The 16,114-nt window shown below is 37.5% G+C and overlaps 1 protein-coding gene across 2 annotated transcripts; it reads right to left on the bottom strand.

Moving 5' to 3' along the window:
• Positions 1–9,544: 9,544 nt before the first annotated feature.
• LOC104773827 (proline--tRNA ligase, chloroplastic/mitochondrial) lies at positions 9,545–13,168 on the bottom strand. Of its 2 annotated transcripts, XM_010498491.1 has the most exons (11): positions 12,765–13,168; positions 12,611–12,667; positions 12,328–12,438; positions 12,134–12,220; positions 11,930–12,043; positions 11,639–11,845; positions 10,966–11,103; positions 10,591–10,752; positions 10,300–10,499; positions 9,977–10,208; positions 9,545–9,816 (listed from the first exon to the last, which is right to left on the bottom strand). In XM_010498491.1, the coding sequence occupies exons 1-10, from the start codon at positions 13,095–13,097 to the stop codon at positions 9,983–9,985; spliced, it is 1,635 nt and encodes a 544-aa protein (XP_010496793.1). In that variant the 5' UTR covers positions 13,098–13,168; the 3' UTR covers positions 9,545–9,816; positions 9,977–9,982. The 2 variants fall into 2 exon arrangements, with proteins under 2 accessions (XP_010496793.1, XP_010496792.1); XM_010498490.1 differs by having other exon boundaries at positions 9,545–10,208.
• Between the last annotated feature and the right edge of the window lie 2,946 nt (positions 13,169–16,114).

The following is a 16,114-nucleotide window of genomic DNA, read 5'->3' as shown; positions in this document are numbered from 1 at the left end:
TTTGACATTAAAGATCTTGGAAAGTTGAAATATTTTCTTGGGATAGAAGTTTATAGATCAAGTGAAGGATTATTTTTGTCTCAAAGGAAATATGCACTTGACTTATTGAGTGAAACAGGAAAATTAGGATCTAGGGCAGTGTCAACACCCCTTGAAGAGAACTATAAGGCCGGAGGACAGGGGGAGCTTGACAATGCCCCATTCAAGGATGTTAGCCTCTACCGGCGGCTAGTAGGTAAGCTTATCTACTTAACCATCACACGGCCTGACATTTGTTTTGCTGTGAATCAGGTAAGCCAGCATATGAAGAATCCTACCGTGTACCACTGGAACATGCTGACCCGGATCCTCAAGTACATCAAAGGTTCACCGGGACAAGGCATTTGGATGGGGCGCAACAAGAACACCCAACTAGTAGGCTACTGTGACGCCGACTATGCCGGAGATCGTGAAGACCGACGCTCGACAACAGGCTACTGCACGTTCCTTGGTGGTAACCTAGTCACGTGGAAGAGCAAGAAGCAAAAGGTTGTATCACTTTCAAGTGCCGAATCCGAATATAGAGCCATGAGGAAGCTTACGACAGAACTAATGTGGCTCAAGGCTCTCCTCAAAGATCTTGGAATTGAGTCAACTAATCCGATCACAATGCACTGTGATAACGAAGCCGCCATCCATATAGCAACCAATTCAGTGTTTCACGAGAGGACCAAACATATTGAAATAGATTGCCATAAGGTTCGCGAGCAAATCAAGCTTGGAGTGGTCTTACCGTGCCATACCGAGAGCAAAGAACAGCTTGCTGACATTCTCACCAAAGCAGCAAGCCCTCAAGTGTGTGAATACATTCACCCAAAACTTGGCCTTATAGATCTCACTCGGCCATAGGCTCCTTACTTGGCACCTACACTCTTTTTCCCTTATGTATAGTTTTTCCCAAGTGGTTTTCTATACTAAGGTTTTTAATGAGGTGGGTGCCTATGTTGTCAAGCTTGACCGATAATCTTAGTGAAGCTTGAGGGGGAGTATGAAGTATGAAGTAGCACACCACCGTCCGTACGACTGTACGGACGTCCGTACCATCGACCAAGCGGGCCGTCCGTACAACCAATGAGAATATCAAGCCCGGTCCATCAAAGGGAAGCCTCCAACGGTCACAAGGCCTCAAGTCTTCGAGATCCTTCCTCCTTGGAGCCGTTGGGCGAGTTGCACAAGTGGGAGAAGTCACATGTGCAGTTTAGGAGATGTCACTATCTCTCTTTGTAAATGTGTAGAGTATCTTAGGAGAATATTCTTGTGTAAAGTTGTCTATAATTAGATTGTAACTAGGTTTCTGTTTTAGTAAGAAGAGAAAATATCTCTTTCTCCAACTCTCTCTCAATCACTTACACTCCCCTCACACTCCAAACGATTCCAAACTCTCTTGGTTACACTGAAACATTCTTCTTCAATTCTAACACATTATTCTCCAATTCTTACACAGAGTATCCAATGCATTTGACTAACTGTAAGAGTTCGGATTGAATTTAGAGTTTTTAGACAACACTTAAACCCGTTTTATTCCAAAACATGCTTAAACAGAGAAAACATGCTAAAACCCAGAGAAAACGTTGATTTGAAACTGTAAACAGCTAAGTTACTCTTTCTAGGGTCAAAATATGTAACAATACAATTCATTTGACTAATTATAAGAGTTCGGGTTGAATTCGGAGTGTTTAGACACCACTTTAACCCATTTTATCCCGAAACAGGCTAAAACCGAAAAAACATTGATGCGAAGCAGTAAACAGCTATGGTACTCTTTCTAGGGTCAAAATATGTAACAATCCAATGTATTTGACTAATTATAAGAGTTCGGGTTGAATTCGGAGTGTTTAGACACCACGTTTACCCATTTTGTCCCCAAATAGGCTAAACCAGAGACAACAGGCTAAAACCGAGAATACATTGATGCGAAGCAGTAAACAGCTATGGTACTCTTTCTAGGGTCAAAATATGTAACAATCCAATGTATTTGACTAATTATAAGAGTTCGGGTTGAATTCGGAGTGTTTAGACACCACGTTTACCCATTTTGTCCCCAAATAGGCTAAACCAGAGACAACAGGCTAAAACCGAGAATACATTGATGCGAAGCAGTAAACAGCTATGGTACTCTTTCTAGGGTCAAAATATGTAACAATCCAATGTATTTGACTAATTATAAGAGTTCGGGTTGAATTCGGAGTGTTTAGACACCACGTTTACCCATTTTGTCCCCAAATAGGCTAAACCAGAGACAACAGGCTAAAACCGAGAATACATTGATGCGAAGCAGTAAACAGCTATGGTACTCTTTCTAGGGTCAAAATATGTAACAATCCAATGTATTTGACTAATTATAAGAGTTCGGGTTGAATTCGGAGTGTTTAGACACCACGTTTACCCATTTTGTCCCCAAATAGGCTAAACCAGAGACAACAGGCTAAAACCGAGAATACATTGATGCGAAGCAGTAAACAGCTATGGTACTCTTTCTAGGGTCAAAATATGTAACAATCCAATGTATTTGACTAATTATAAGAGTTCGGGTTGAATTCGGAGTGTTTAGACACCACGTTTACCCATTTTGTCCCCAAATAGGCTAAACCAGAGACAACAGGCTAAAACCGAGAATACATTGATGCGAAGCAGTAAACAGCTATGGTACTCTTTCTAGGGTCAAAATATGTAACAATCCAATGTATTTGACTAATTATAAGAGTTCGGGTTGAATTCGGAGTGTTTAGACACCACGTTTACCCATTTTGTCCCCAAATAGGCTAAACCAGAGACAACAGGCTAAAACCGAGAATACATTGATGCGAAGCAGTAAACAGCTATGGTACTCTTTCTAGGGTCAAAATATGTAACAATCCAATGTATTTGACTAATTATAAGAGTTCGGGTTGAATTCGGAGTGTTTAGACACCACGTTTACCCATTTTGTCCCCAAATAGGCTAAACCAGAGACAACAGGCTAAAACCGAGAATACATTGATGCGAAGCAGTAAACAGCTATGGTACTCTTTCTAGGGTCAAAATATGTAACAATCCAATGTATTTGACTAATTATAAGAGTTCGGGTTGAATTCGGAGTGTTTAGACACCACGTTTACCCATTTTGTCCCCAAATAGGCTAAACCAGAGACAACAGGCTAAAACCGAGAATACATTGATGCGAAGCAGTAAACAGCTATGGTACTCTTTCTAGGGTCAAAATATGTAACAATCCAATGTATTTGACTAATTATAAGAGTTCGGGTTGAATTCGGAGTGTTTAGACACCACGTTTACCCATTTTGTCCCCAAATAGGCTAAACCAGAGACAACAGGCTAAAACCGAGAATACATTGATGCGAAGCAGTAAACAGCTATGGTACTCTTTCTAGGGTCAAAATATGTAACAATCCAATGTATTTGACTAATTATAAGAGTTCGGGTTGAATTCGGAGTGTTTAGACACCACGTTTACCCATTTTGTCCCCAAATAGGCTAAACCAGAGACAACAGGCTAAAACCGAGAATACATTGATGCGAAGCAGTAAACAGCTATGGTACTCTTTCTAGGGTCAAAATATGTAACAATCCAATGTATTTGACTAATTATAAGAGTTCGGGTTGAATTCGGAGTGTTTAGACACCACGTTTACCCATTTTGTCCCCAAATAGGCTAAACCAGAGACAACAGGCTAAAACCGAGAATACATTGATGCGAAGCAGTAAACAGCTATGGTACTCTTTCTAGGGTCAAAATATGTAACAATCCAATGTATTTGACTAATTATAAGAGTTCGGGTTGAATTTGGAGTGTTTAGACACCACTTTAACCCATTTTTTCCTGAAACAGGCTAAAACCGAGAATACATTGATGCGAAGCAGTAAACAGCTTTGCTACTGTTTCTAGGGTCAGAATGTGTGACAATCCAATGAATTTGTTACTAAACTTAAGAGTTCGGGATGAATTTGGAGTGTTTAGACAATACTTAAACCCATTTTATCCTAAAACATGCTTAAACAGAGAAAACAGGCTAAAACCGAGAGAAAACATTAATTTGATGCAGTAAACAGCTATGTTACTCTTTCTAGGGTCAAAATATGTAACAATCCAATGCATTTGACTAACTGTAAGAGTTCGGGATGAATTTGGAGTGTTTAGACACCACTTTTACCCATTTTGTCCCGAAATATGCTAAAACAGAGAAAACATGCTAAAACCGAGAGAAAACATTAATTTGATGCAGTAAACAGCTATGTTACTCTTTCTAGGGTCAAAATATGTAACAATGCTTTGCATTTGACTAATTATAAGAGTTCGAGTTGAATTAGGAGTGTTTAGACACCACTTTAACCCATTTTGTCCCGAAAAAGGCTAAAACCGAGAAAACGTTGATGCGAAGCAGTAAACAGATTTTTTACTGTTTCTAGGGTCATAATGTGTGACAATCCAATGCATTTGACTAACTGTAAGAGTTCAGGATGAATTTGGAGTGTTTAGACAACATTTAGACCCGTTTTATCCCAAAACATGCTTGAACAGAGAAAACAGGCTAAAACCGAGAGAAAAGGTTGATTCGAAGTAGTAAACAGCTATGTTACTCTTTCTAGGGTCATAATATGTAACAATCCAATGCATTTGAATAATTATAAGAGTTCAGGTTAAATTTGGAGTGTTTAGACACCACTTTTACCCATTTTGTCGCGAAACAGGCTAAAACTGAGAAAACATTGAGGCGAAGCAATAAACAGCTTTGTTACTGTTTCTAGGGTTAGAATGTGTACTAATCCAATGCATTTGACTTATTGTAAGAGTTCAGGATGAATTCTGAGTGTTTAGACAACACTTAAACCCGTTTTATCTCAAAATAGACTTAAACAGAGAAAACAGGCTAAAACCGAGAGAAAACATTGATTCGAAGCAGTAAACAGCTTTGTTACTGTTTCTAGGGTCAGAATGTGTGAGAATCCAATGCATTTGACTAATTATAAGAGTTCGGGTTGAATTTGGAGTGTTTAGACACCACTTTTACCCATTTTGTCGCGAAACAGGCTAAAACTGAGAAAACATTGAGGCGAAGCAATAAACAGCTTTGTTACTGTTTCTAGGGTCAGAATGTGTGAGAATCCAATGCATTTGACTAATTATAAGAGTTCGGGTTGAATTTGGAGTGTTTAGACACCACTTTTACCCATTTTGTCGCGAAACAGGCTAAAACTGAGAAAACATTGAGGCGAAGCAATAAACAGCTTTGTTACTGTTTCTAGGGTCAGAATGTGTGAGAATCCAATGCATTTGACTAATTATAAGAGTTCGGGTTGAATTTGGAGTGTTTAGACACCACTTTTACCCATTTTGTCGCGAAACAGGCTAAAACTGAGAAAACATTGAGGCGAAGCAATAAACAGCTTTGTTACTGTTTCTAGGGTCAGAATGTGTGAGAATCCAATGCATTTGACTAATTATAAGAGTTCGGGTTGAATTTGGAGTGTTTAGACACCACTTTTACCCATTTTGTCGCGAAACAGGCTAAAACTGAGAAAACATTGAGGCGAAGCAATAAACAGCTTTGTTACTGTTTCTAGGGTCAGAATGTGTGAGAATCCAATGCATTTGACTAATTATAAGAGTTCGGGTTGAATTTGGAGTGTTTAGACACCACTTTTACCCATTTTGTCGCGAAACAGGCTAAAACTGAGAAAACATTGAGGCGAAGCAATAAACAGCTTTGTTACTGTTTCTAGGGTCAGAATGTGTGAGAATCCAATGCATTTGACTAATTATAAGAGTTCGGGTTGAATTTGGAGTGTTTAGACACCACTTTTACCCATTTTGTCGCGAAACAGGCTAAAACTGAGAAAACATTGAGGCGAAGCAATAAACAGCTTTGTTACTGTTTCTAGGGTCAGAATGTGTGAGAATCCAATGCATTTGACTAATTATAAGAGTTCGGGTTGAATTTGGAGTGTTTAGACACCACTTTTACCCATTTTGTCGCGAAACAGGCTAAAACTGAGAAAACATTGAGGCGAAGCAATAAACAGCTTTGTTACTGTTTCTAGGGTCAGAATGTGTGAGAATCCAATGCATTTGACTAATTATAAGAGTTCGGGTTGAATTTGGAGTGTTTAGACACCACTTTTACCCATTTTGTCGCGAAACAGGCTAAAACTGAGAAAACATTGAGGCGAAGCAATAAACAGCTTTGTTACTGTTTCTAGGGTCAGAATGTGTGAGAATCCAATGCATTTGACTAATTATAAGAGTTCGGGTTGAATTTGGAGTGTTTAGACACCACTTTTACCCATTTTGTCGCGAAACAGGCTAAAACTGAGAAAACATTGAGGCGAAGCAATAAACAGCTTTGTTACTGTTTCTAGGGTCAGAATGTGTGAGAATCCAATGCATTTGACTAATTATAAGAGTTCGGGTTGAATTTGGAGTGTTTAGACACCACTTTTACCCATTTTGTCGCGAAACAGGCTAAAACTGAGAAAACATTGAGGCGAAGCAATAAACAGCTTTGTTACTGTTTCTAGGATAAGAATGTGTGAGTATCCAATGCATTTGACTAACTGTAAGAGTTCAGATTGAATTTAGAGTTTTTAGACAACACTTAAACCCGTTTTATTCCAAAACATGCTTAAACAGAGAAAACAGGCTAAAACCGAGAGAAAACGTTGATTTGAAACTGTAAACAGCTAAGTTACTCTTTCTAGGGTCAAAATATGTAACAATACAATGCATTTGACTAATTATAAGAGTTCGGGTTGAATTTGGAGTGTTTAGACACCACTTTAACCCATTTTGTCCTGAAACAGGCTAAAACCGAGAAAACATTGATTCGAAGCAGTAAACAGCTATGTTACTCTTTCTAGGGTCAAAATATGTAACAATCCAATGCATTTGACTAATTATAAGAGTTCGGGTTGAATTTGGAGTGTTTAGACACCACTTTTACCTATTTTGTCCCGAAACAGGCTAAAACCGAGAAAACATTGATGCGAAGCAGTAAACAGCTTTGTTACTGTTTCTAGGGTCAGAATGTGTGACAATCCAATGCATTTCACTAACTGTAAGAGTTCGGGATGAATTTGGAGTGTTAGACATCATTTAAACCATTTTTATCCCAAAACAGGCTTAAACAGAGAAAACATGCTAAAACCGAGAGAAAACGTTGATTCGAAGCAGTAAAGATCTATGTTACTCTTTCTAGGGTCATAATATGAAACAATCCAATGCATTTGACTAATTATAAGATTTCGGGTTGAATTTGGAGTGTTTAGACACCACTTTTACCCATTTTGTCCCGAAAGAGGCTAAAACCGAGAAAACATTGATGCGAAGCAGTAAACAGATTTGTTATTATTTCTAGGGTCAGAATGTGTGACAATCCAATGCATTTGATTAACTGTAAGAGTTCGGGATGAATTTGGAGTGTTTAGACAACATTTAAACCCGTTTTTCCCAAAACAGGCTTAAAGAGAGAAACAAGCTAAAACCGAGAGAAAACATTGATTCGAAGCAGTAAACAGATATGTTACTCTTTCTAGGGTCATAATATGAAACTATCCAATGCATTTGACTAATTATAAGAGTTCGGGTTTGAAACCTGTTCTTTTGTATGTGTGATGATTGATGATGGAGATGGATGCAAGGTGTTTCAATTACCCTTATGTAGTTGTAGCATAAAGGATGTCAAACCAAAATGAGTGTGATGAAAGCAATCAGGATGTGAATACTTATCTAAGTCAAGCCAAATATAAAGGATGTTTGTCACTAACAACCTAATGATGATTATCAGATGTAGATTATAAAAGCTACTAAGATAAACTGATGCAAGACAGGAAATGAAATAGGTGAATGCAGAACAAAAACAAGAACTTTGGATGAGCTCGAGCACGCAGTCAATCGATGCACAATCGAGTGGATGGTCGAGTTGGTAAACGGATGTAAGAAACAGAGCAAATATTGAAACAGAGCAACAGTAAACAAACTACAATACTTGAACTAGGAAATCAATAAACAAAGAAAGGTCCTGAGGATGGATTCATGGGCTGGGCTTAAAATATGGTTATCTATATTGACCAACAAACCTCAATCAATGAGCTAATCTCTAGACAATGATCTTCCAAGACAAGTTAATCCATTCTCATGGCAATAACAATCAAGCTCAGATACTTCTTAGACCCAGCTCTCACTGGCTATTACATATAAGAGCAGGCATTAAAACCCAGATCATTATTGTCAAAAATCAAACAAAGCATCTAACCTCTTAGCATGCTCAATGATAATCTCTAGCCTTAGCCTTATCCAGCAACTTAAACATTGGTATGATGTTAAGAAGCCTGAGATCTATCATCACCCTCTCAGTATAAGGATAGGATAGAGCTTATCTAAGCCAGAAGAGATATGCAACAAACAAGCTTGATCAACCTAAACAACCATAGCCTTTACCTATCCTAATCCATCCTCAAGATCCTAAGCAACTACTCACAATCACAGAACATGATGAACAAAGTGATAAACCCAGAAATCAATGAAACTTGCATTATTAGATAGATGAGTAAGAGATCTACAATATTGAAGAAGGAATCAAACTCAAATACTCAATACTTAGAAAGTTATAGAACCAACAAGTATCAAAGATTTCTTAGTTTTCCAAGGTGGCTAGAGAATCTAAGGAAAAGAAAGTGCAAAAGTAAAAAAATTCCCAAAAGGGTAAATACTAGGTCTAGAATATTGTACTCTAAAAATCTCTCCCTTTTTGGTGGCTACAGGGTACAAGACTTATATAGCAAAAGGAAGCGTAGCCCTAAAAATGCTAAAAGACAAAATAGGAGGGCGGCTCGGTCAACTCGACCACGTGCTCGGTCGACTGCTGGTCGAGTGGCCATCTTCTTTTGCTTCTTCTGCTTCTTACTATTTTAACAATACCAATATAAATATCTTGAATCAAACTGATTTAATTAATATTGTATTAAACAAAAATTGTTGTGCGGTATACCAAGAATTATATACTAAATCACTAAAATTAACAAAAGATTACATTAGCAAAATTAATATTAAAATAATACATTAACAAAAAAAATCAAGAAAAAAAATTGCCTTGGGGTGTATTGCGGGTCATTATCTCGTATACGATAAAAACAAAGGAAAGCCATTGTAATTTTGCTTTCCAATTTGACAAAATACTACCTAATGAGTTTACATGTACCCTAGATTTTAATGAAAAAGATGTAATTAATATTTTGATAAAACACTGGAACATATTCAATAGTCTAATAAGAATATTACCATGATTTTGATAAATACAAAGGTTATAAAAGTAAACAATCAAGCAACCAAATAAAAATGTCATCGTGGTTTAAGTAAAACAGTTTAAATCAAAATTTATTAAAGCGAACTGTATATATAACAAAAAACAATCAAATATTGGAAGGACCTTAAGAGTACCAGAGAGACCATATCGAATGGTGGTAAAATGAGTAGTTTAAACTCAAAAACAGAATTTATTATCATATCTTCTATCACAACTTTTAATCACCAATCAAAATGATTCAATTTTTTTTTACAGAATATGAAGCTTTTCTTTTTCTTTTCCACAGTTTTTCTTTTTTGTTTTCCACATTAAACTTTTTAAGATGCAGACAATAATACTAATGTTATATTGCAATTGCGAAACAAAACAAACTGAATGAAAGAAAGAAGAGAAAGCCTCTAGAGAATTTCCTCTATACGGATGTGTTTGTCCTCGGCTTTTCATCAAAAGAATCTCCCGACCAAAGTAGCATTTTATTCTGTACTATAAGAGAGGGGTCCACAGATCAGACCAAAGGACTACAATAACTCCACTCCAGTAGCCATGGAAATAGAATCTAATGTCACTTTTGGACCTTTCCTTTTTTCAATAAAGGGAGAATTTGATATGATTGGAGAAATGTGTGATAGTGAAAGGAACTTTCTTTAGTAAGACTTGGCAAAGATTGCAACTTCTTCTGCTGGATTTCCAGTCATTAGGCATGTTTTAGTCCCTTTCGGCTGTTCAAACGGGTAACAACGAATGGTTGCTCCGGTTTCTTCTTTTACCCTTTGTTCATCCGCGTCACTGGCTGACCAAGGACCTCTTGCCCATTTCCCTGAAGATATTGCCTCTTTGAGCTCATCGTATGAGTTCACATCCACAATGTTACTGCATAATCATATCAAAATGTGAGCGTATGCTAGTAATGCTGCAAACTCATGGAAAACGTCTGTGGGAGAAAATATAACAAAAACAGTACCTGTCCCTGAATGATACCGCCTTTTCTAGAAGCGATGATTGGATCTCATCCAACTTCTCTTTTACATAGGCCACTAACGTTGATGCCTCCATTGATATTCCAAAAACTTTTCCTGCCTTTCCTGGTATATCCCTCCTTGAGACAACAACACTGTTACTAGATACATCGCGTGGACCAATTTCAATCCTTAGAGGAATTCCCTGCAAAACGAATAAAACTTTTAGAACTTGAACTATTATGAAATTTTTATCACCCCAGAAAATTATTATAGTGTTTAAGAGAGTAACGAACCTTCATTTCCCAGAAATTGAACTTCCATCCCGGAGTTCGTTGATCTGTGTCATCAAGTTTAACTCTAAACCCAGCAGTTTGCAGAGCTTCCTTGACTGATGATGCAGCACTGAGAACTCCTGTTTTCTCATTGTCCTTCTTCCAAATAGGTACAATTACTACCTTAAAAAGAAGAAAAGAGAATATTAATCTCAACTCTAGATCATCACTTCCAACCAACTGAGTTACTAGTATAACAACTATCATTTTTGCTAAAGAAAATAACTACTGTTCCTGACCCCTTCCTAAAACTAATCCTCCTTAGCCAACGAATGGAAGTACAGATATAAGCAAAGGAAACTGCTTAAGAAATTCCCAAACGAATAGAAGATGAACCTGTATTGGAGCTATCTTGGGGGGAAGCATAAGACCAGTGTCATCTCCGTGAGTCATAATAATGCCACCGACAAAACGTGTACTCACTGCCCATGATGTCTGCCACACATGTTGCCTTTCTCCATTCTCATCTGCAAACTGGCATGGTCATATACGTCACTTAAAAATTCTTTCAAGATGTAGTAGCAAAACCACAAATGTGACAAAACAAAGCAGAAATGGACTAATAGGAACTTATGCAGTCGTCATTAAATAAAGATGAGAGAACTAAACTCCAAACAAATTCAAATANGCAAAGGAAACTGCTTAAGAAATTCCCAAACGAATAGAAGATGAACCTGTATTGGAGCTATCTTGGGGGGAAGCATAAGACCAGTGTCATCTCCGTGAGTCATGATAATGTCACCGACAAAACGTGTACTGACTGCCCATGATGTCTGCCACACATGTTGCCTTTCTCCATTCTCATCTGCAAACTGGCATGGTCATATACCTCACTTAAAAATTCTTTCAAGATGAAGTAGCAAAACCACAAATGTGACAAAACAAAGCAGAGATGGACCAATAGGAACTTATGCAGTCTTCATTAAATAAAGATGAGAGAACTAAACTCCAAACAAATCCAAATGTCCGTGCATGACATATTTCTTAAGATTAGTAGTTATGTATGTACCTGAGTTCCAAAGGCACGAGAAAAGTTCTGCCCTAAATTGTGGCTGGTACCAGCCTGCAGAGCCTTCCGATCTCCCATCATAGCCTCAATAGTATAGGTTATATCAGCACCAGCAAAAGTTTCTAATTTTGATTTTCGACCTGGAATAACAGGTATTGCAGTTTGCTCAAAAGCAAATCGGGTGTAGATTTCGATCATTTGTTTTGCCTGCAATACAACACTAAAGATTTTTCACAGGAGAGTACCAAAAACCGACTCCACAAGTTGACGATAACAAAATAGAGAACAAACCTCCTTTTCTGCCTCCTCAGGAGTGGCATGAGCAGTATGACCCTCTTGCCAAAGAAATTCAAGAGTCCTAATAAATGGTTTTGTCCGCATCTCCCATCTAGTGACATTAGCCCACTAAAAAGAAGAAATGTAACCCGGAAAAGTGATAAGTGCCAGATTTTTTAATTTTAAAAAATGATGAACAATTTGGATGTCTATCCATACCTGATTGATCATGAGAGGAAGATCACGATAGCTGTGAATCCACTGAGTAAACATGTGATTCACTATGGTTTCACTAGTAGGCCGAACCTGCCACAACCTCAACAAATGCCACAATCAAAGCCAAAACTTAGGTAATGAACTTTCACAACTCTAGCTTAGTGGTAAAAACATAGTAACACCGGAAAAATGCCTACCACAAGCTTCTCCTCAAGTTCTTTTCCTCCTCCTACAGTGACAAGAGCTAGTTCAGGACTAAATCCCTCAACGTGTGAAGCTTCTTTCTCAATAAACGAGTATGGTATAAACTGCACAAAACACCAAGATCATCACTATAAACCCCCCAATGCAACATCAAAACATAAGAATAGAGCAATGATGACAATAACAACTAAAAGAAAATAAACTTCAAATATGGTTAATCTATATAATTCATCAAGAACACAAACACATTTCTTAATTCCAGCTTCAAACTGATACCTGTGGGAAGTACATGTTGCTATGGCCAGTCTCTTTGAACTTCACATTCAAATACTCCTGCAAATCAACAACAATCACAACAACAAAAAAAAAATCTCAAGCAATTCAAAACAAACATCAATTAACATTTCAAAATCAATTTGAATCAACGAACCTGAATCGCTTCCCAGATCGCGTAACCGTAAGGACGAATAACCATAGTACCACGAACAGGACCATAATCGGCGAGCTCAGCACTACCTATAACATCAAGGTACCAAGCATTGAAGTCCTTTGTGCGAGGCGTAACGGCTCGGTCAGACTTAAGCCGGTCAACCTCCGCCGACTTAGTCTCCGTCGAAGCAGTAGTACCACTCGGCGCCGTCGCGAATCCAGAGAGAGGTCGTCTGTTCCGTAGATATACGGTTCGACGGAGAGAAGCTGGGTAACGAGTTGTGGCGGGAAATAGAAGGGAAGTGAGTGAAGGGACTCTCAGACACGCCACCATTTATCTACTTTGCGGAGAAGTTTTGTGAGGTTTTTTTGTTTTCTTCTCTTCTCTTTGGAGATGATGATGACTGTGAAAACTTTCTTCTCTCAGTCCTCGCAAACTCATGTGTGGATAAGCCCATTCAGCTTTTTAAGTGGACCTATAAGCCCAATAAGCCTCTTTCGAATGATGAGTATTACTAAATAGAGAGATGACTCTCAAAGGTCTTTTTTTAGACGGTGAACCATTTTGGGAAAAAACGAATAAAAAGTGGAAGAGAGTACCAACCACTAGAATTTTGTGCAAAAGAAAACAAAGGCGTAGGATTCTTTATTTCACAACACATATTTCTCATATTTCAAAAAGGTTTTTAAATCTCAACCTGAATGGCCCAGCTATTGTTTCTGAATACCTTGGAAAAAAAATATGGAGATGAGAATAAAAAGAAACATGGGATGATGGGTAGGCCTGGGCACTAATACTCGTTACCCGTATTCGACCCGTTATTCGGCTCTTACTCAGTACCCGCAACTTTAGGGTCGAGTGAAGGGTATTATAATTATATTACCCGTGAGTAAGGGACGAGTATAGGATATTAGTTTAATTTTCAATACTCGTCTCGTTACTCGTCCTTTTGTTACCTGACCCATTAATACCCTTTAATATTTTGTATTATTATTATTTATTATTAATTTATAAATATACTATAGAGTTAAAGTTAAAACTTAAGTTCAATTTAGCCTAATTGAAATGATATATACTACGTTCAATTGAATTATATCTTACTTTTATTTTAAAGTTTGTAATTTTATAGTTTTTTGAACTATATGTTGCATATATTTATGTATTTTTCCTTTTTCGGCTCTCGGAATATGAAATTATTATTGCGATTATTGATTTTTTTTACAGGGTACTCGTTATTCCGGGTAGAAGTAATGGGTCAGGTATTTAAAGAGTCAACTATTTTTTACCGGATACCCGTTATTTAAGGGTCGAGTACGAGTAATTTTTTTCTATTACTCGTTAGGGCCAGGTCGGGTAAAGGGTATGAGAAAATTCAAAGGTACCCGTCCTGTGTCCAGCTCTAATAATGAGAATATATATATATATATATATATATATATATATATATATATGTTTGGGTGAAAGTGAATGAATAATGCGTGCACATATTTTTTGTTTTTTGTATAATTCTCCTTCCATCTTGTACTGGTTAGTTGTTATCATAATATTCGTACTATTTAAATTATCAATAAGTAAAAATTTGGATTTTTTTCTAGCTTTTAAGCAATAATATTAATTATTATTTACCTGGATCCACAATGATATATTTAAGTCATTTGGTAAACTATGAATTTTAAATATAGAAAAAAATAAAAAACTAACAATTTTAGAAAACTCTCAAGAAACCCATGCTTTTATAGTTTTAATTATTTAAAATTAATTTAGCTTTCACAAAAAACCATCTTTTTTTATATGTTGTTTCATGGTTGATCATTTGGAAAAGAAAATAAAAATGTTTTCAATTAAAATCTATTTTGTGTAATTTACTTATGAATAACCATACCAAATCACGTAGTCAGTTCACTTCAGCAGCTGTGTCAGAAAGGCACCGATATTCTGCTTCGGTTGAGCTCCGAGAGACTGAGGTTTGACGCTTAGCCGACCACGAGATAATGTTGGTACCAAGAAAGGTACAAAACCCTCCAGTTGAACGACTAGTGGTTTGGCATCCACCCCAATCACTTTCACTGTATGTTCGCAGAGTAGAGTCAGTGTTATGAGTGAAGGAGAGACCATGATCGATGGTACCTTTGATGTATCGGATTACACGTTTCGGCAGACTGAAATCAGTTACCGTTGGAGAGTGCATCCTCTGGCAGACCAAATTAACTGCAAATTAGATATCCGGTCTAGCCAGAGTGAGATACTGCAGTTTACCTACTAGACTGCGAAAAAAGGTTGGTTGATCAAACAGTTCTTCTTGACCCTTGACCTTTTGTTGTTCAGTAGGTAATGGTGTGGGAGCAGGTGGACAATCAGTCATCCCAGCTGCAACAAGAAGGTCCTCTGCATATTTGTGTTGATTTAGGAACATACCATCTGGATAGTGATGAGCTTGTATCCCAAGAAAATAGCTTAATTTGCCCAGATCTTTCATACGAAATTCCTCACTGAGAGATTCAAGGAGTTTGTCAACCAGAGTAGGATTACTTCCAGTCAGTACCATATCATCCACATAGAGGAGTAAGACAATAAGATCATTGTCTCTGTTGTAGACAAAGAGAGAAGGGTCTTTTAAGTTGCATTTAAAGCCAAATTATAAAAGGAACTTAATGAATTTGTCAAACCATGCACGAGGGGCTTGCTTGAGGCCATAGACTGCTTTGTGGAGTTTCCAGACATGAGAAGGATTGACATCATCAAGAAATCCAGGAGGTTGTTGCATGTAGACCGTTTCTGTTAAATCTCCATGAAGAAACACATTCTTCACATCAAGTTGCATAAGTGGCCATTTGTTAACTATTGCCCCATGAAGAACAAGTCGGACTGTTGTAGTGCGAACCACCGGGCTATATGTTTCAAGGAAATCAACCCCTTCCTCTTGATCATATCCCTTAGCTACAAGTCGAGCTCGAAGTTTGTCCAAGCTACCATCTGCATTGAGTTTCGTCTTGAAGATCCATCGACATCAAAGAACATTCATATCTGGTGTTCGTGGGACCGAAGAAAATGTGTTGGTTTCTACAAAGGTGTCGGCTAAAACAGAGAAAACAGGCTAAACCCGAGAGAAAACATTGATTCGAAGCAGTAAACAACTATGTTACTCTTTCTAGGGTCAAAATATGTAACAATCCAATGCATTTTACTAATTATAAGAGTTCGGGTTGAATTTGGAGTGTTTAGACACCACTTTTACCCATTTTGTCCCGAAACAGGCTAAAACCGAGAAAACATTGATTCGAAGCAGTAAACAACTATGTTACTCTTTCTAGGGTCAAAATATGTAACAATCCAATGCATTTTACTAATTA

Source organism: Camelina sativa, unplaced genomic scaffold (genome assembly GCF_000633955.1).
Source record: "Camelina sativa cultivar DH55 unplaced genomic scaffold, Cs unpScaffold00662, whole genome shotgun sequence".
Taxonomy (NCBI): Eukaryota; Viridiplantae; Streptophyta; class Magnoliopsida; order Brassicales; family Brassicaceae; genus Camelina; species Camelina sativa.
Note: the sequence above shows the minus strand (reverse complement) of the source record. Positions and strands in the feature narration are given on the sequence as shown.